Below are 19,955 nucleotides of genomic sequence, written 5' to 3'. Positions count from 1 at the left end.
TTCAGACTTTTGCCACATTGGCACAAAGCATCAATACAAGTTTACTGGGAATCTGTGCTATGCTTCTGATTATAATTTCTTTTTCCATTTAAAAGTGACTGCTAAATACACTGAGTTTACCATGACCACTTTTCCCTGACTTCCCTGTATGCAATGAATTCAATCAGGCAGGTATCAAAACCTCTTATCAGAGCACTTCCCCAGGAAACTCGTCATGCTTCTGTGAACACAGGGCACCTGCCAATAAGGTAAACCCATTTTCAGATTTAACTTTGGGATATTATGTATAAAAAGTAAGAGTACACATCAATTAGCAGCAGAGCTGGCCTGGCCTACCATCCAAATGAAGTTCCCTGTAAGTATACCTATCACTTTCTCATAAAACTCTTAAAGCTGGGCAGCTTTTAAACGGTTTTGAGCTTTTCTTGGCACTGAGCAAACTCTCAGTGATTTCAGCAGGGCTCACAAAGTGAAAATGCCAAAGGGGTGGGGACTGAGGGGTGAAATCTCCCTTTTGGCAAGGATGGAACTCCAGATGCCTGCTCAAACATGAAAGAGAGAAGTGCTCTGTTCCAGGGGAGACACACACTTGTGCAATGTCCACAGGACAATATTCTCTCCTTCACGACCCAGAGGCAAATCAACAGTCTCAGCAAGTCACATAAAGTAAGGGCTCAGCTGTTTGCTGAGAGTGTGACACATTGAGAGACTCCAAGTGCAGGATGGTGACACCAAGGTATTTAGAGCAGCCTGAAACTGGTGCAGGAAAAATTCTCTTTTAAATACTGTGAGTCAGACTTTGACCTTTTCCATCAAAACCCTCCTTTGAAGGAGATAAAATCTGGGACCAATTCAATATTCACAGGATTGTCTTCAAGAGAATAATTGTTCACAATAGTTATCCCAAAAGAATTTTTCATCATAACAATAGGAAATCTCTCCAAAAGGTATCAGCAGTAGTTCGGACAAACCCAAGCAACCTCATGAGTTGTTGAAACTCAGTCCTTTATAAAGGGGTAAGAAATGTTTTATGTCTCAATTTTCTGAACCGAAGGGCGTGTTCCTCCCTTTAGACTATTAGTCCTGTATTAGGAGGATGAGGTCACTGTGAAGATGACCCCTTTGCTGCTGTGTTCCATGTACAGAGCTGGGCTGTGCACCCATGTTCCAACTCTTCCAAAATGGTGCACATGGACATTTGTCAGATCTGCTCCATGTCTGAAATCAAAAGCTCGAGGTGAAAAACTCACTCTTGCTGAGAAAATACTTCAGAGCACATTTTTCCAATAAGTTACTGAATTGGGGCTGAGCAAGTTTTGGAACCCACTGTGTTTCATTGATCTTGCCTGGGCAAGGTGCACTGCTGGGGCTAAGAGCCACTTCTATGTATGTGTTCTGTGTACTCATCAACAAATCATTCTCCTGCATAATTAAATCCTCTTTAGCTGGACCCCACTGCGGAACGTGGTGAGTCTGTACACAAAGTAAACAGGAAGTTTACTTTTTAAGTGTTTTGAATTTCAAATGTTCATTTCAGATTGTGATTGCTTCTCTTCTTGGAGTTTTCCTGGCTCCTGCTCTTGCCAACCATGTAAGTATAGAGCTACACACAGGAACCACTGAGAAATGTGTTTCTGGAAGTGAAACTGCTTTTTAAAATCTGATGTTTAGAAGAAAATTACATGTTAATTTTTCCATGATAATGAAGAAATTATTTCCATGCTTGATGTATCAAGGGAAAAAGGCAGGTACCATACATGGAATCAGGAAAGTCTGTCCTGAGATGAGCATAAATGCTGAAAATAATGGTGTGGAGAGAAACAAATATTAACATGATTGATCTGATCACAAAATCAAATAGAATACTGGGAGTAATCTGCAAAATCTGGGAGCCAGCAAAATCCTGATCGGGAAAGAACAGTAAGGAATTATTTTGATTACTTAGAAAGTAAAGGTTTCCCATCTTCATTCTGAGCTAAGAAAATTTCTCCCCTTTAGTCTGATCTCCAAGAGCAATAATTTCCCAAAACATGGCTAGTAGAGTTGATGCTCTATTGAGTGAAACACTGCTGGGAATCTGGGAAGCTAAATCCTTACCTCTTTTAATCTTTTCCAAAAATCAGAACATGGAGAACAACTTTAACAGTGAAAACTCAAACCACCCTGAGATGAGGGTCAGCACCAACCCAAAGGATGGGTCTGAGGCCTGGAAAACCGTCTGGGACTTCAAGACTGTAAGTAGCTGCTACCATGGCACAAGAAAAATGGCAAAAGAGACAAAAGTTTTCTAAAAAACACCAAAGCTTCAACAAATTCTCATCATATTTAGAGGACATGCTTAAAAACATTCTCCTTCAACCTTGAGGCTGTTTCTGGTGCACTGTGTGCTGCATTAGCTTTTCAGCAGCAAATTCCCTCACATGCCCTAAGCAGGAGAACACGTGGCATTACTGGAGGAGGCAATTTACCTTTTACCAAAGTCTCTCATCAGCCTCCATGACACATTTACTAAACAATATAATTGAAACGGCCAATATTTTTCTTTCCCTGTGACTATTTGCACTGTAGGAAGCTTTTCTTTAAACCAGAGCCTCTCTCTAGCAACACACTTCTCTTTCCCTGTATATTGTTTGCAACAAAAAGGGGTTTTTGTTTAATTTTAATAGGGCTACGTTGCAACCAAGGTGTTTTCAAAGAACACTTGCATAATTGCTACAACCAGAAAGAGGTTTTGGCTTGGCAAACACTTTCCTACACCAGCTCAAGGAGACAAGGTAGGATGGTGTTTCAAAGTGGTGCAAAAGCCAATTATTTTCAGTGAAAAGCACTTGTTCCTACACACACAGGAGAAAAGACTCCAAGAACTGAAGAGAACCTTCTCAGCAGGACTGAGTTTCTTGAGAAGTTCTTTGAAAGTTTGCATTGCCCATGAATAACTCCAATTACTATTCAGCCTGGGATGAACTTCCAGAGATGAGGCAGCCACAGCTTCTCTGGGCAGTTTGTGCCAGAGCCTCCCCATCCTCATGGGGAAGAATTTCTTCCCAGTATCCCATCTAACCCTGCCCTCTGGCAGTGGGAAGCCATTTCTCCTTGTCCTTTCACTCCAGGCCCTTGTAAATAGACTTGTCCAGTCTTTCCTGTCAGCTCCTTCAGATACTGGAAGGCTGCAATGAGGTCACCCAAAGCTTCTCTCCTCCAGGATGAACAACCCCAACTCTCCCAGCCTTTCCTCACAGCAGAGCTGCTCCATCCCTCTGATCATGCTGGTGCCTCCTCTGGACTCTCTCCCAGCAGCTCCAGGTCCTTCCTGTGCTGGGCTCCAGGGCTGGGGGCAGCTCAGCAGGAGGGGTCTCACCTGAGCAGAGGAGCAGAATCCTCCTGGAGCTGCTGCCCACGCTGGGGGTCAGCCCAGCACGTGGGGGTTTTCTGGGCTGTTGGGGCATTGATGGGTCATGTCCAGCCTGTCACCCACCAGGCCCCCAGTCCTTCTCAGCAGGGCTGCTCTCGATACGCTCATTGCCAGTTCTGAGCTCCAGTGCTGGTTTTCCTAAATGCTGTTCTCTGGCTTTGTTTCTTTGATGATCAGAGACCTGGGCCTTATGAATTGCAACCCAGAGAGAATCGCTTCATTATCTCCCGGAACAGACTCCAAAGCTTGAGCCCGTATGGAAAACGCATCCAAGCCCTGTGCAGAGGAATTCCCTCCTACCTTGCTTACCCAGCTCCTGGTGAGTCTGCTACTGACAGCCTTTGTGCTCCAAAATTAGGAGAGGTTAACAGGATTACAAAAAAAGATTAAAGCAGACATGAGCATGTCACTTACTGGAATTCTGTGGTTTTCTGTGACTTTTTATACACCCATGTATACATACCTAAGGAAATGCAGTAGGTCTGTCACTATCCTCCGTACCAGACCTGGAGCCCAGCCGTTCTTGGGAAGATTCTGGGCTCTAACTCTTGACATAAGTCTGGAATTTTTAGGCAACTAGTTGGAAACATTTCAGCTACATTTTTGTTTTCATATTTTTACAGTCCAAATCTAATCAGATTTTATTTTTCTTTCAGGATCAAACTTTTTAAGATGATCAAAATTCTCATCAGGATCAAACTTCTTAGAGTGAGATATTTCATGATTGACAATTAAGATTAATGAACTGCCTGTTTATCACTGTGGTTACTCCTGACAAAGTTTGCAGAACAAAATTCATACAACTGTGTACCCATAAGTAAGATTTTTCTCCTTGATAATCTTATCTTGATCATATTTTCAATCATTTATCTTTATTTTGCTTTGTGTGGAAGCTGCTGAGTCTCAGTAAAATTTATCATCAACCTACACTGGTTTGTGCTGTGTTTTTACAAACCCTTTGAAAAATCAGAAGCAATTCCAGACAAGTTGCAAAACTAATGTTCTTGCAAAATCCCAGTTTTGGCATTTAAACCTCTTCCACTACAACTTCCTAGGGATAGTTCATATGCTGTCTTGAGCAATTATTCATCAATACAAGAAGAAAATGGTGCTATACCTATTACATTATCCATCTTTAAGATAACATGAGATCAGTATAACTGATTTTTATTTTGACTTCTAATTAACATAGTAAAACGTAGTAATATAATGTAATGTGAAATATTTTGTTTTAAAAATAAATATTGCCATGTAATATGGCCAACTGCAAATAGACAGATGACCAGCCCAGAAATTGAATTGCAGATAACGGAATTGAGAAGTGTATTAGATGAAATCTGGGGTTGAAAACAGGTGTTAGGCCAAAAAGCAAAGCAAAAAGCCTGAGCCTACTTTCTTCATCAAAAACTTCAGCAACTCACTCTGTCTGGAGAGGTGACATCTTCACCTTCCCTCCTCACTCAGGGGCCCTTTCCTTGCTCTTTGAAAGGAGTTACTCTAACAGACACTTCACCCACTCAGGAACCCCAGCATTACTCTAAGGAAAGGACACAGCAGCCTGTTCTCTTCAGGAAAAGCCTTTTGGGGACTCTAAGGGTCAAGTGATGTGAAAACCAAAGCAAAACTGCACCCAAGAATTTTTTAACACCTCCAAAGAAAAGCAACCCTAGGGCTGCAGCATTTAAACAGCAGTTCCTGTCTGACTTGCCTGGGGCTTCTGGAGAGACTCTGCTCTCCTTTTCCAACTTGACAATGCATTTTCCATCCAGAGATCCCACAGGCACAGCCCTCCTCCCTGATCCTGTTGGGAGGCACTGGGAATGTCTCTCTGAGGGCCGTGGGCGCTGTCACAGATGATGATTCCTCACGGCCCCAGGCAGCCGGGATGTGACCTGAGCAGAGTCTGCGGTGCCGATCTCGCAGCCCCGCGGTCACCGCGCAGCACCAGGAGCCCGGCAGCCTCCCCGCCAAACCGGGGTAGCCACTGCCCGCTCCAGCCAAAGCCTCCCTGGTCTCCAGGCAGGGAATAGCAGGGCACAGCTGCTCCTGGCAAGCGACAATGCCTGTTGCAATACTGTCCCGCTTAAAGCCAGAGCTCCAACAGGAGAGCAAAACACTGTCAGCAAGGCCCAGCTGCTCACAAAACTACTTTAACTTCATGCACTTAGAAGGAAAAGAATCTGTCAATAATTGTATATCAGTAAAGCTGTAAAGGTGTAAATGTCTCAGGGTTGCTTTGCCAACTCCACGGAGGCCCAGATGCCTCAGCCTTCATTGCTGTATTTTAGTGGGTACTATGGTGACCCAACAACATACAGTATATTTTGGAAGGTAAAAAGGCTTTCACATATTTTGTCTAATGCAAAGCTTTTTATGTTCTTGTTTAAGCCCTAGGATATCTGCGGTCTTAAGTTTGATGTGAATTTTCAAAAGCAAATACTACATGTCAGAAAAATACTAAAAACAAATTTAATTTTTCACTGCAAATGGATTCCTATTTGATAACTATCAGACTCCAGCAGGTCAAAATGTTCAGAAGTACAATCCCCATGTTTATCAAGCAGTTATACCAGGAAATAATTTTCAGGGACAAGTGACAGGGAAACAAATGACAAAATAATTTTATTGCAACACTCAGCACTTTCACATTGATTTCTCAAAACATATAAAAGGTGGAGGGTTCACACGGCTCTTTCAACCTGCAGGAGCATCAGCTCTGCAGTCAGGATGAATCTCCCTGTAAGTATGCATGCTTTTCTTCCTTATAAACTGAAATCTTGATTCAAACCCCTTCCTTTATCCCTCAGAAGGGCTTCTGCCTCTCTAGAGCACTAAAGCTTTCTCTGGGGACATTTTGCTCCTCTAGAATGAGCAACTCAGCCCCTGTTCCCCAGAGGAGCTGAGGAGGTAAGGATTTTTTCACGGCTTGGCTGTAGTTATTCAGAAAACAGGAAGCCTAATCCATGTCCACTATTGTCAGTGCTTTTGCCCAGCTGGAGCACTGCACTAGTGGATCAAGCCCTTCCCTGTAATGCCAGAGCAGAAGGAATGGAAAAGCTTTCTCCTCACTCTTGTAAAATACCTGTGTGTGCCTGCACAGGTCTGAGAAACAACTTGAGATTCAGCTCTTGAAAGAGCAAGTGTGAAATGTGTCTACTTTGCAGCACCCTGGGGCAAAAGCAAGGGTGACCCTTTTGGGGCACTGATGCAATCCCAGGATGAAAGCAAAAAAGCATCCAAGGAGGACCTTTAAACATCAGATTAAGAAAATGGAAGGAGGATTAGATTTGTCAGCCAGAGCTGCAGTTGCACTTTTGTGTTTGATTTTCATTTCAGATTTTGACTGCAGTCCTTCTTGGACTTGTCCTGACTCCAGCCCTTGCTGATTACGTGAGTACAAGTGAACAACTTCCACATGCATGGCTACTCTGTCTCTATTCCCTGCTTCATGAAATCTCCTTGATTCTTTCTCCACTACTTTGAAGGAAAAGAATGGAAGTCTTCTCAAACGGATGAAACACTAAAGACACCAGGATGACAGGTGTCAGATGCATCAGTGATTTATGGAATCCTTGAAGAGAATTCTTATGGCTACTGCCCAGTGCCAGTGCCTTGATTCTGGGTCTATTTGAAAATACTGAGGACACTGCTGGCTCTTGGGGGAGGGAACACTACTTCTATTGTAGCAAGGGTTTTTAAAAGCATTGCAGAAAACACTGACTAATATTACCATCTAAAAGGGCTCCATTTGGTTTTCCAGTCTCAGCAGACAAACCAAGACCAACAAATCATCTTTGATGGAGACAGCCATATCACTATCACCGGTATCTCACAAAGCGTGAAGATCAATAGTCTAACAAGGGTAGCAATCATTGAGCAAAAGACCAATAATTTATCATGGAAAACAATCTGGAACTACAACAGGGTAAGTGGCGCGGAGTGGGATTATATAGAAGGTGGCTTAGGGATGAGGCTGGTTTCTGTATTCTGATCATTTGAGGTAAACGATGTGGGTGGAAACATTTGCTATTTGTTACTGTTCCAATCCTGACGTTGATCCAACCTCAACAATTGGAAAAACTGAATTGTGAGTCCTGAATATTTTATTTTACAGGGGGTCATTGCAACCAAAGTCACGCAACAGAACACCTGCTACATTTCTGTAATGAACAGAAATGAGATGCCCAGCTTTGATAATCTGGCCCACCTGGCACAGGAGAGCAGGGTAAGACTCCCAAGGACCTGGTTCCCAGGTTCCCAGGTTTTTGGCATTGAAGTTCAAGGGGTGACTGCTTCACGTGCTTTTTCTTTCTCGACAGGATTAGGTTGTCACCAGTGGCAGGGTTTCTTTCACTAAACAGTAATGTAGATTGGGAATTTGTTGTACGAATGCTTTGCCAAAAGAAGAAAGGGACTGCAGCATTCCCTCCCCCAGCTCTGCTTTTCTGAGGATGCTGAGCTCTGCAGCCTGCTGGGAAATCCCTTGCTCTGAGGAGCCCTTCAAGGCCCTTAATCCTATTGGCAGACCAAGATCTCAAATTTCCTCACAGACTTTTCAGTACCAAACTGCATTGGTCAGCTCAGAACACGGCCTTGCAGCTGCTCTTGGCCACACTCCCTTTTCCTTTCGGCACGAGAGAGTGTCTCCCTATTCCACAGCCTTTCCCCCACATTCCTGGGATGAATGGACGCCTGTGGCCCTAGCTGAGGAAGGAGCTAGAGAGCAGCGGGAAGTTCAGAGCACAGGAGGAAACAGCAGGAAAGCAGCCAGAGACTTGGGCCAGGCCACAGTGCATTCCAGGAGGAAAAGAGAGTGGCAATTCATTTGAAATTAGGCCCATGGCAGTCGTTGTGACTTGTCCCACTAGAGCACCCAGGGCTCTCAGAAAAGGGTCCTAAGCACAATCTGCAAAGAGGCCAACAGCAAATGTATGTGCCCAGGCTTGCTGCTGCCCTCTTTGGTTCCAGGTTAAACAGGCTGCAGGAAGTGACTTCTCCTGACGGCCTTCCAGCCAAGGGCCTCTGAGGGGTGAGGGTGGAGACTGAGCAAAGGCCTTTGAAAGAAAGCCTCTGGCTCCGCAGAGCAGCCGCCGTCTTCTCCTCTTCAGCGCTTACCTTGCACTGCCACTTCCCCTCAGGCTCCCTGCGCATTGACTCCCTTAGAACAAGCTCTGCCTTTGCTGCTGCCTTCAAGGCTTGCCAGTGCTCCCACAGGCTCCCAGGGCATGGAAAGGTGTCCCTAAAGGCACTTGGGACTCAAACATCCAGGCCCGAGTCATCCTTCCAGAGCTAGGAATAGGCCTAGAACGGAAGCAGCTCCTGACACTGAACTTACTGAGTGCTGGTCTTTGATATTTAGAACCTGATTGGTCTTGGAAGACCTACCAAGGAGATCACCTTTGTCACCGGTGGATTGGTCAACAACCTCAACTCTTATGGAATAGACATCACTGCTATGTGCAGCGGACTCACCACCTACATGGCTTACGAAGTTCACAGTGAGTGCAAGCTTTGGCAATTCTCAGTGTTACTGACCTGGCCTTCTTGTCTCTTGGGCCATGACTAAGGCACAATTGCAGCTCTTCCATTTTCAGACACACAGACACCAAAGGCTTCAGGCCAGTTGCACAAACGGTTTGGCACATTCACAGATCAGGACCGGAGCAGGGTGCTGCCCCAGCTCCCATAAATGATCCAAAGCAAAGCCTTACACCTCCTCTCAGGGATGCTTAATGGGTCTTCAGTTTGGGCCCAGAGTGTTTTGGCTGACACTGCACTCCCCTGCAATCCCTAGAGTAAAGAGGAAGGGTCAGTCTACAAACCACTGTCCTTCAAGTGACAAGTTGATCCAGGCAGCCAAGAAACTCCTGTGCTTCACAACACTAAGCCAAGTGGCTTTGATCTCTATAGGTTTTTCCCAGGGTTTTAATGACTTACGCTTGGTCGGATTCTTTCTCAATGTCACAGCCCATGCGACTGGGCCCATGAACTGGCAGCAGCCTCACCATGTCATGCCCAGCCCTTGCGACTCACACCAGCCAGTGCATAGAGCTGTGATTTCTGCAGGGGAAAGCCCAAAGGGTGCTCAAGAGCATGTCTTTGTGAGCATTCCTTGCTGAGACATGGAGCTGGTGATCTCTGGGGGCTCCAAGAGAATCTGTCCCTCACACAGCTGAAACATTTCCAGCACAGCAATTCTTCAGAACCTGGCTGGCTCTGAGCAACACCAGCTGACAACAGACTATCCTGAAGAAAGGTAGCCAAGCTCTTAGACATTAGCTCATGGGGGTTTGTTTCTTCTCTTCTTTCTTTCCAAGGACTCCAAGTGAATCTGGGATCGTGCATTACACTCAATGTCCTGCGAGTTCTGGATCTGAAGTACTGCCAGGGCAATGGAAATTGGAATGGCAATGGCAATTGGAATGGCAATGGCATTTGGAATGGCAGTTGGAATGGCAATTGGAACGGCAATTGGAATGGAAATGGCAATTTCCCGGTAAGAAAAACTTAGCCCTTTCTTTTCTTGAGCAAAATGTGTGCGACTCTAGAGTACCTGCCCAAAGCCAACCTTGATGCCTTCCTTACTTGGCATCTCCTCTTTTGAGAGGTTCCTGCTTGGGGGTGCAGATGCTTTAAAAGGGCAATGGGTGATCAGAGGTTTCCATCATGCACTTTGAGCATGGATTTACTCTAGCCAGTATTCTTGCACACATCCACCCCTAAAAGCACCAGATGAAAGCTGATGCGGCAATGCTTCACTGAATCCCTGAAAAAAATTCTTATGGTCACTACCCACTGCCACAGCCTTGATTCTGGGTCCTCTGGAAAAGACCGAGGGCAGTGCCAGGAACTTCCTGGATGGCAGCATTTCCTCTGTTTAAGCAGGGATTTTTCCAAAGATTTAGGACTTCACTATCTCACTTCAAAACCAAAACATTTTCTTTCTCTTGGCTTTCCAGTCTCAGCAGATTCCAGGCATTATCCTCAACAACACGCAAGGCAGCATCTCCAACAACACGCAAGTCATCATTGGTGGCCAGTCCCAAATTGTGACCATCAACAGGCAATGGCGCGTGGCAATTATTGAGAAAACGACTGGCAGTGGGTCCTGGAAAACCATCTGGAACTACAACAAGGTGAGTGGCACACAGGGAGCTCATTCTAAAAGCATCCAAGGAGACTGGCTCTGCCAACACCTGGACTGAGGCAGTGATTATTTCCCTATACTGAATGTCTGGAGTCCACAATGTGGGGCAGAAAGTCTCAGCATTTCTTAGAGTTTCCATGCTGACTCTATCCCACTGTTAACAGTTTAAAAAAACCAGAATTGTGAGTGCTGAATCCTTTTCTTTCTCAGGGCGTCATTGCAACCAAAGTCATGGAACAGAACGCCTGCTACATTTCCATCATGAACAGAAACGAGATGCCCCGCTTTGATAATCTGGCCCGCCTGGCACAGGAGAGCAGGGTAAGCTTCCCAAGGAGTAGCAGGTTTCTCTCCCTGGACTTCATTGGGCAGTTTCTTCATGTGCTTTTGCGTTCTGGACAGGACAAAGTTGTCACCAGTGGCAGGGTTTCCTCACTTTTAAGAGTAATGCAGATTGGGAATTTGTTGTACGAATGCTTTGCCAAAAGAAGAAAGGGACTGCAGCATTCCCTCCCCCAGCTCTGCTTTTCTGAGGATGCTGAGCCCTGCAGCCTGCTGAGAAATCTCTTGCTCTGAGGAGCCCTTCAAGGCCCTTAATCCTACTGGCAGACAAGATTTCAAAGTTCCCCACACACTTTTCAGTACTAACTGCATTGGTCAGCTCAGAACACGGCCTTGCAGCTGCTCTTGGCCACACTCCCTTTTCCTTTCGGCACGAGAGAGTGTCTCCCTATTCCACAGCCTTTCCCCCACATTCCTGGGATGAATGGACGCCTGTGGCCCTAGCTGAGGAAGGAGCTAGAGAGAAGCGGGAAGTTCAGAGCACAGGAGGAAACAGCAGGAAAGCAGCCAGAGACTTGGGCCAGGCCACAGTGCATTCCAGGAGGAAAAGAGAGTGGCAATTCATTTGAAATTAGGCCCATGGCAGTCGTTGTGACTTGTCCCACTAGAGCACCCAGGGCTCTCAGAAAAGGGTCCTAGGCACAATCTGCAAAGAGGCCAACAGCAAATGTATGTGCCCAGGCTTGCTGCTGCCCTCTTTGGTTCCAGGTTAAACAGGCTGCAGGAAGTGACTTCTCCTGACGGCCTTCCAGCCAAGGGCCTCTGAGGGGTGAGGGTGGAGACTGAGCAAAGGCCTTTGAAAGAAAGCCTCTGGCTCCGCAGAGCAGCCGCCGTCTTCTCCTCTTCAGCGCTTACCTTGCACTGCCACTTCCCCTCAGGCTCCCTGCACATTGACTCCCTTAGAACAAGCTCTGCCTTTGCTGCTGCCTTCAAGGCTTGCCAGTGCTCCCACAGGCCCCCAGGGCATGGAAAGGTGTCCCTAAAGGCACTTGGGACTCAAACATCCAGGCCCGAGTCATCCTTCCAGAGCTAGGAATAGGCCCAGAACGGAAGCAGCTCCTGACACTGAACTTACTGAGTGCTGGTTTTCCATATCTAGAACCTGATTGGTCTTGGAAGACCTACCAAGAAGATCACCTTTGTCACCAATGGATTGGTCAACAACCTCAACTCCTATGGAATAGACATCACTGCTATGTGCAGCGGACTCACCACCTACATGGCTTACGAAGTTCACAGTGAGTGCAAGCAATGGGAATTCTCAGTGTTACTGACCTGGCCTTCTTGTCTCTTGGGGCATGACTAAGGCAGAATTGCAGCTCTTCAGACACACAGTCACCAAGGGCTTCAGGGCAGTTGCACAAACGGTTTGGCACCTCCAGAGATCAGGATAGGAACAAGGCGGTCTCTAGCCCTACAAGATGATCTGAACCAAACCGTTAGAGATGCACTACGGGATGCCTAATGGGGCACCAATTCGGTAAAAGTTTCTTTGTGCTAAGTTCTGCTATAGTGCCCAGTCAAGGAGAAGGGTTGGTCAACGAAACTTCAGATCACAGCAGGCTGATGAATTAACCCAGGCAGTCATCAAATTCATCTGCTTCAAAACACTAAGCCAAGTAGCTTTGATCCCTGTAGGTGTTTCCCTGGGGCAAAAATCCCATTCCCCAGGGCTTTAATGACCTACATTTGGTCGGATTCTTTCTCAATGTCACAGCCCATGCGACTGGGCCCATGAACTGGCAGCAGCCTCACCACGTCATGCCCAGTCCGTGTGATTCACAGCAGCACAGAGTGCACAGAGCTGTGATTTCTGCAGGGGAAAGCCCAAAGGGTGCTCAAGAGCATGTCTTTGTCAGCATTCCTTACTGAGGCACAGAGCTGGTGATCTTTGGCGACTCCAAGAGAATCTGTCCCTCACACAGCTCAAGAATTCCCACTGCAGCAATTCTTGAGAACTGGGCTGGCTCTGAGAAACAGCACCACCCTCCTGTAGAAAGGCAGCCAAGCTCTTCGGCATTAGCTCATGGGCTCTTGTCCTTTCTTATCCAGCATTCCAAGGACCCCAGGTGGATCTGGGATCATGCATTACCCTTGATGTCCTGAGAGTTGTTGAGCTGAAGTACTGCCAGGGCAGTGGAAATTGGAATGGCAATTGGAATGGCAACGGCAATTGGAACGGCAATTGGAACGGCAACAACAATTGGAATGGCATTTGGAATGGCAACAACGGCAATTGGAATGGCATTTGGAATGGCAACAATGGCAATTGGAATGGCAACAACAACTGGAATGGAAATTGGAACGGTAATAATGGCAATTGGAACGGCAACTGGAATGGCAACTGGAATGGCAATTGGAACGGCAATTGGAATGGCAATTGGAATGGAAATGGCAATTTCCCGGTGAGAAACCCTTAGCCCTTACTTTTCTTGAGCAAAATGTGGGTGACTCTAGAGTACCTGCCCAAAGCCAACCCTGATGCCCTCCTTACCTAGCATCTCCTCTTTTAAGAGGTTCCTGCTTGGGGGTGCAGATGCTTTAAAAGGGCAATGGGTGATCAGAGGTTTCCATCATGCACTTTGAGCATGGATTTACTCTGGCCAGTATTCTTGCACACATCCACCCCTGAAGGCACCAGATGAAATTTGATGCGGCAATGCTTCACTGAATCCCTGAAAAAAATTCTTATGGCCACTACCCACTGCCACAGCCTTGATTCTGGGTCCTCTGGAAAAGACCGAGGGCAGTGCCAGGCACTTCCCGGAGGGCAGCATTTCCATTCCAGCGGGGATTTGGGGACAGATTTGGGGACGTCACTGTCTCCCTTCAAAGACAAATTGTCTTCTTTCCCTTGGCGTTTTAGTCTCAGCAGATTCCAGACATCCTCCTCAACAACACGCAAGTCATCGTTGGTGGCCAGTCCCAGATTGTGACCATCAACAGGCAATGGCGCGTGGCAGTCATTGAGAAAAAGAGCTTCAGCGGGTCCTGGAAAACCATCTGGAACTACAACACGGTGAGTGGCACGGAGGGGGCTCATTCCAAAAGCATCCAGGGAGACTGGCTCCGCAAACAGCTCAAGGACAAAGGACAAAGACTGTTTCCTTATTCTGAACATTAGGAGTCCATGATGCGGGGCAGAAAGTCTCAGCATTTCTTAGGGTTTCCGTCCCGACTCTCACCCAATGCTAACAGCTGGAAAAAATGGAATTGTGAATGCTGAATCCTTTTCCTTCACAGGGCGTCATTGCAACCAAAGTCATGGAACAGAACGCCTGCTACATTTCCATCATGAACAGAAACGAGATGCCCCGCTTTGATAATCTGGCCCGCCTGGCACAGGAGAGCAGGGTAAGCTTCCCAAGGAGTAGCAGGTTTCTCTCCCTGGACTTCACTGGGCAGTTTCTTCATGTGCTTTTGCTTTCTGGACAGGACAAAGTTGTCACCAGTGGCAGGGTTTCCTCACTTTTAAGAGTAATGCAGATTGGGAATTTGTTGTACGAATGCTTTGCCAAAAGAAGAAAGGGACTGCACAGCATTCCCTCCCCCAGCTCTGCTTTTCTGAGGATGCTGAGCTCTGCAGCCTGCTGGGAAATCCCTTGCTCTGAGGAGCCCTTCAAGGCCCTTAATCCTATTGGCAGACCAAGATCTCAAAGTTCCTCACACACTTTTCAGTACCAAACTGCATTGGTCAGCTCAGAACACGGCCTTGCAGCTGCTCTTGGCCACACTCCCTTTTCCTTTCGGCACGAGAGAGTGTCTCCCTATTCCACAGCCTTTCCCCCACATTCCTGGGATGAATGGACGCCTGTGGCCCTAGCTGAGGAAGGAGCTAGAGAGCAGCGGGAAGTTCAGAGCACAGGAGGAAACAGCAGGAAAGCAGCCAGAGACTTGGGCCAGGCTAAGTGCATTCCAGGAGGAAAAGAGAGTGGCAATTCATTTGAAACTAGGCCCATGGCAGTCGTTGTGACTTGTCCCACTAGAGCACCCAGGGCGCTCAGAAAAGGGTCCTAGGCACAATCTGCAAAGAGGCCAACAGCAAATGTATGTGCCCAGGCTTGCTGCTGCCCTCTTTGGTTCCAGGTTAAACAGGCTGCAGGAAGTGACTTCTCCTGACGGCCTTCCAGCCAAGGGCCTCTGAGGGGTGAGGGTGGAGACTGAGCAAAGGCCTTTGAAAGAAAGCCTCTGGCTCCACAGAGCAGCCGCCGTCTTCTCCTCTTCAGCACTTACCTTGCACAGCCACTTCCCCTCAGGCTCCCTGCGCCTTGACTCCCTTAGAACAAGCTCTGCCTTTGCTGCTGCCTTCAAGGCTTGCCAGTGCTCCCACAGGCCCCCAGGGCATGGAAAGGTGTCCCTAAAGGCACTTGGGACTCAAACATCCAGGCCCGAGTCATCCTTCCAGAGCTAGGAATAGGCCCAGAACGGAAGCAGCTCCTGACACTGAACTTACTGAGTGCTGGTCTTTGATATTTAGAACCTGATTGGTCTTGGAAGACCTACCAAGGAGATCACCTTTGTCACCGGTGGATTGGTCAACAACCTCAACTCCTATGGAATAGACATCACTGCTATGTGCAGCGGACTCACCACCTACATGGCTTACGAAGTTCACAGTGAGTGCAAGCAATGGGAATTCTCAGTGTTACTGACCTGGCCTTCTTGTCTCTTGGGCCATGACTAAGGCACAATTGCTGCCCTTTGACTTGTAGTCAGACTGAAACCAAGGCCTTCCGAGCAGTTGCACAAAGAGTTGCACCTCCACACATCAGGATGGGAACAGGGTGGTGTCACAGCCCCTCATAAGTGACCCGAACAAAACCCTTACAGCTCCCTTCACGGCAGCTTAATGGGCCTTCTATTTGGGCCCAGAGTGCTTTGGCTCACACTGCGCTCCTCTGTAACGCGCAGCCAAAAAGAAGGGTCGGTCTATGGACCGCTGTCCTTCAGGTCCGAGCAGACTGACACGTTGACCCAGGCAGCCACCAAACCCTTGTGCTTCACAACACTAAGCCAAGTGGCTTTGATCCCTATAGGTTTTTCCCAGGGGCAACAATCCCATTCCCCAGGGCTTTAATGACCTACACTTGGTCGGATTCTTTCTCAATGTCACAGCCCATGCGACTGGGCCCATGAACTGGCAGCAGCCTCACCACGTCATGCCCAGCCCTTGCGATTCACAGCAGTTCAGAGTGCACAGAGCTGTGATTTCTGCAGGGGAAAGCCCAAAGGGTGCTCAAGAGCATGTCTTTGTCAGCATTCCTTGCTGAGGCACAGAGCTGGTGATCTTTGGCGACTCCAAGAGAATCTGTCCCTCACACAGCTCCAACAGTCCCAGCGCAGCAGTTCTTCAGAACCTGGCTGGCTCTGAGCAACAGCACCACCCTCCTGTAGAAAGGCAGCCAAGCTCTTAGGCATTAGCTCATGGGCTCTTGTCATTCCTTTCCCAGCATTCCAAGGACCCCAGGTGAATCTGGCATCCTGCATTACCCTCGATGTCCTGAGAGTTGTGGAGCTGAAGTACTGCCAGGGCAATGGCACTACCAATTTCCCGGTGAGAAATCCTTTCACCTTACCTTTCTTCTGCCAGAAAGGGGGAGGGTCTCCAGAGCTGCTGCCCAAAGCCAACCCAGAAGGCTTTCTTGCCTGGCATCTCCTCTTTTGCCAGGTTCTAGGGTATTTGACCCAGCTTGACAGTGCAGATAATGAAACAGAGCAGTGAGGCAGTAAGACGTTTCCATCCCAGACCTTGAACATAGATTTGCAATGGTCAGTGCCCTTGCACACATCTACCTCTAAAGGCACCAGATGATAGCTGTCAGATGCAGCAATGATTCACTGAATCCGTGAAAAAAATTCTTATGGCCTCTGCCCACTGCCGCAGCCTTGATTCTGAGTGCTTTGGAAAAGACTCAGCCAGGCACTTCCCGGAGGGCAGTATTTCCATTCCAGCGGGGATTTGGGGACAGATTTGGGGACGTCACTGTCTCCCTTCAAAGACAAATTGTCTTCTTTCCCTTGGCGTTTTAGTCTCAGCAGATTCCAGGCATCCTCCTCAACAACACGCAAGTCATCGTTGGTGGCCAGTCCCAGATTGTGACCATCAACAGGCAATGGCGCGTGGCAGTCATTGAGAAAAAGAGCTTCAGCGGGTCCTGGAAAACCATCTGGAACTACAACGCGGTGAGTGGCACGGAGGGGGCTCATTCCAAAACCATCGACGGAGACTGGCTCCGCAAACAGCTGACCCAAGGACAAACATTGTTACTTATTCCGAACATTAGGAGTCCATGATGTGGGGCAGAAAGTCTCAGCATTTCTTTCCATCCCGACTCTATCCCAATGCTAACAGTTGGAAAAAACGGAATTGTGAGTGCTGAATCCTTTTCCTTCACAGGGCGTCATTGCAACCAAAGTCTCACAACAGAACGCCTGCTACATTTCCATCATGAACAGAAATGAGATGCCCCGCTTTGATAATCTGGCCCGCCTGGCACAGGAGAGCAGGGTAAGCTTCCCAAGGAGTAGCAGGTTTCTCGCCCTGGACTTCATTGGGCAGTTTCTTCATGTGCTTTTGCTTTCTGGACAGGACAAAGTTGTGGCAGGGTTTCTTTCACTCAATAGAAATGCAGATTCATTGTAGGAATGCTTTGTCCAAACAAGAAGGGGGCTGCAGCACCCCCTCCTCCACTTTCTCTGTTCATTCTGAGCTCTGCAGCCTGCTGGGTAAACCTGTTCTTTGTGGAGTCCTTCCGTGCTTTTCTTCCACTGCCACTTCCCATCAAGTTCCCTGCAGACTCCCTTCAAAGGAGCTCTGCCTTTGCTGCTGCCTTCAAGGCTTGCCAGTGCTCCCACAGGCCCCCAGGGCATGGAAAGGTGTCCCTAAAGGCACTTGGGACTCCAACATCCAGGCCCGAGTCATTCTTCCAGAGCTAGGAATAGGCCCAGAACGGAAGCAGCTCCTGACACTGAATTTACTGAGGGCTGGTTTTCCATATCTAGAACCTGATTGGTCTTGGAAGACCTACCAAGAAGATCACCTTTGTCACCAATGGATTGGTCAACAACCTCTACTCCTATGGAATAGACATCACTGCTATGTGCAGCGGACTCACCACCTACATGGCTTACGAAGTTCACAGTGAGTGCAAGCTTTGGCAATTCTCAGTGTTACTGACCTGGCCTTCTTGTCTCTTGGGCCATGACTAAGGCACAATTGCAGCTCTTCCATTTTCAGACACACAGACACCAAAGGCTTCAGCAATTGCACAAAATGTTCAGCACCTCCACAGATCACGACTGGAGCGAGGTGCTGCCCCAGCTCCCATAAATTATCCAAAGCAAAGCCTTACACCTCCTCTCAGGGATGCTTCATGGGTCTTCAATTTGGGCCCAGAGTGTTTTGGCTGACACTGCACTCCCCTGCAATCCCTAGAGTAAAGAGGAGGGGTCAGTCTACAAACCACTGTCCTTCAGGTGACAAGTTGATCCAGGCAGCCAAGAAACTCCTGTGCTTCACAACATTAAGCCAAATGGCTTTGATCCCTATAGGTTTTTCCCAGGGTTTTAATGACCTACGCTTGGTCGGATTCTTTCTCAATGTCACAGCCCATGCGACTGGGCCCATGAACTGGCAGCAGCCTCACCATGTCATGCCCAGCCCTTGCGACTCACACCAGCCAGGGCATAGAGCTCTGATTTCTGCAGGGGAAAGCCCAAAGGGTGCTCAAGAGCATGTCTTTGTCAGCATTCCTTGCTGAGGCACAGAGCTGGTGATCTTTGGCGACTCCAAGAGAATCTGTCCCTCACACAGCTCCAACAGTCCCAGCGCAGCAATTCTTCAGAACCTGGCTGGCTCTGAGCAACAGCACCACCCTCCTGTAGAAAGGCAGCCAAGCTCTTAGGCATTAGCTCATGGGCTCTTGTCATTCCTTTCCCAGCATTCCAAGGACCCCAGGTGAATCTGGGATCATGCATTACCCTTGATGTCCTGAGAGTTGTGGAGCTGAAGTACTGCCAGGGCAACGGCAATTGGAATGGCAATTGGAATGGCAACGGCAATTGGAACGGCAACAACAATTGGAACGGCATTTGGAATGGCAACAACGGCAATTGGAATGGCAATTGGAATGGCATTTGGAATGGCAACAATGGCAATTGGAATGGCAATAATGGCAATTGGAATGGCATTTGGAATGGCAACTGGAACGGCAATAATGGCAATTGGAACGGCAACTGGAATGGCAACTGGAATGGCAACTGGAATGGCAATTGGAACGGCAATTGGAATGGAAATGGCAATTTCCCGGTGAGAAACCCTTAGCCCTTACTTTTCTTGAGCAGAATGTGGGTGACTCTAGAGTACCTGCCCAAAGCCAACCCTGATGCCCTCCTTACCTAGCATCTCCTCTTTTGAGAGGTTCCTGCTTGGGGATGCAGATGCTTTAAAAGGGCAATGGGTGATCAGAGGTTTCCATCATGCACTTTGAGCATGGATTTACTCTGGCCAGTATTCTTGCACACATCCACCCCTAAAGGCACCAGATGAAAGCTGATGCGGCAATGCTTCACTGAATCCCTGAAAAAAATTCTTATGGCCACTACCCACTGCCACAGCCTTGATTCTGGGTCCTCTGGAAAAGACCGAGGGCAGTGCCAGGCACTTCCCGGAGGGCAGCATTTCCATTCCAGCGGGGATTTGGGGACAGATTTGGGGACGTCACTGTCTCCCTTCAAAGACAAATTGTCTTCTTTCCCTTGGCGTTTTAGTCTCAGCAGATTCCAGGCATCCTCCTCAACAACACGCAAGTCATCGTTGGTGGCCAGTCCCAGATTGTGACCATCAACAGGCAATGGCGCGTGGCAGTCATTGAGCAAAAGAGCTTCAGCGGGTCCTGGAAAACCATCTGGAACTACAACACGGTGAGTGGCACGGAGGGGGCTCATTGCAAAACCATCGACGGAGACTGGCTCCGCAAACAGCTCAAGGACAAAGGACAAAGACTGTTTCCTTATTCTGAACATTAGGAGTCCATGATGCGGGGCAGAAAGTCT

The 19,955-nt window shown here is 47.8% G+C and overlaps 2 protein-coding genes across 3 annotated transcripts in view; both read left to right on the top strand.

Annotated features, from left to right (window-relative positions):
* Positions 1–96: 96 nt before the first annotated feature.
* Positions 97–4,339, top strand: LOC134563039 (gastrokine-1-like). 2 transcript variants are annotated; one of them, XM_063420805.1, is made up of 6 exons: positions 97–355; positions 1,538–1,591; positions 2,124–2,234; positions 2,667–2,774; positions 3,590–3,731; positions 4,069–4,339. In XM_063420805.1, exons 1-6 carry the CDS (start codon positions 344–346, stop codon positions 4,086–4,088), a joined length of 447 nt encoding a protein of 148 aa, XP_063276875.1. In that variant the 5' UTR covers positions 97–343; the 3' UTR covers positions 4,089–4,339. The 2 variants fall into 2 exon arrangements, with proteins under 2 accessions (XP_063276875.1, XP_063276876.1); XM_063420806.1 differs by lacking the exon at positions 2,667–2,774.
* Positions 4,340–6,139: 1,800 nt separating this feature from the next.
* Positions 6,140–19,955, top strand: part of LOC134562995 (uncharacterized) — a 65,028-nt gene continuing 51,212 nt past the window's right edge. Inside the window, exons 1-18 of the mRNA XM_063420705.1 lie at positions 6,140–6,151; positions 7,173–7,337; positions 7,527–7,637; positions 8,772–8,910; positions 9,730–9,908; positions 10,372–10,548; positions 10,770–10,880; positions 12,001–12,139; positions 12,954–13,306; positions 13,768–13,920; positions 14,145–14,255; positions 15,379–15,517; positions 16,352–16,455; positions 16,932–17,084; positions 17,299–17,409; positions 17,904–18,042; positions 18,851–19,209; positions 19,671–19,823. Of these exons, the coding sequence (XP_063276775.1) occupies positions 6,140–6,151; positions 7,173–7,337; positions 7,527–7,637; positions 8,772–8,910; positions 9,730–9,908; positions 10,372–10,548; positions 10,770–10,880; positions 12,001–12,139; positions 12,954–13,306; positions 13,768–13,920; positions 14,145–14,255; positions 15,379–15,517; positions 16,352–16,455; positions 16,932–17,084; positions 17,299–17,409; positions 17,904–18,042; positions 18,851–19,209; positions 19,671–19,823 (2,808 nt within the window). The remainder of the gene's footprint in view (positions 6,152–7,172; positions 7,338–7,526; positions 7,638–8,771; positions 8,911–9,729; positions 9,909–10,371; positions 10,549–10,769; positions 10,881–12,000; positions 12,140–12,953; positions 13,307–13,767; positions 13,921–14,144; positions 14,256–15,378; positions 15,518–16,351; positions 16,456–16,931; positions 17,085–17,298; positions 17,410–17,903; positions 18,043–18,850; positions 19,210–19,670; positions 19,824–19,955) is intronic.

Source organism: Prinia subflava, chromosome 32 (genome assembly GCF_021018805.1).
Source record: "Prinia subflava isolate CZ2003 ecotype Zambia chromosome 32, Cam_Psub_1.2, whole genome shotgun sequence".
Lineage (NCBI taxonomy): Eukaryota > Metazoa > Chordata > Aves > Passeriformes > Cisticolidae > Prinia > Prinia subflava.
The sequence above is the reverse complement of the archived record's forward strand: the minus strand, read 5'-3'. Positions and strand labels throughout refer to the sequence as shown.

Excerpts from the sequence above, each read along its gene's own strand:
- LOC134563039 (XM_063420805.1), top strand. Across the intron at positions 1,592-2,123 it reads CTCCTGCTCTTGCCAACCAT|AACATGGAGAACAACTTTAA; the intron begins GTAAGTATAGAG and ends TCCAAAAATCAG. Across the intron at positions 2,235-2,666 it reads CCGTCTGGGACTTCAAGACT|GGCTACGTTGCAACCAAGGT; the intron begins GTAAGTAGCTGC and ends TAATTTTAATAG.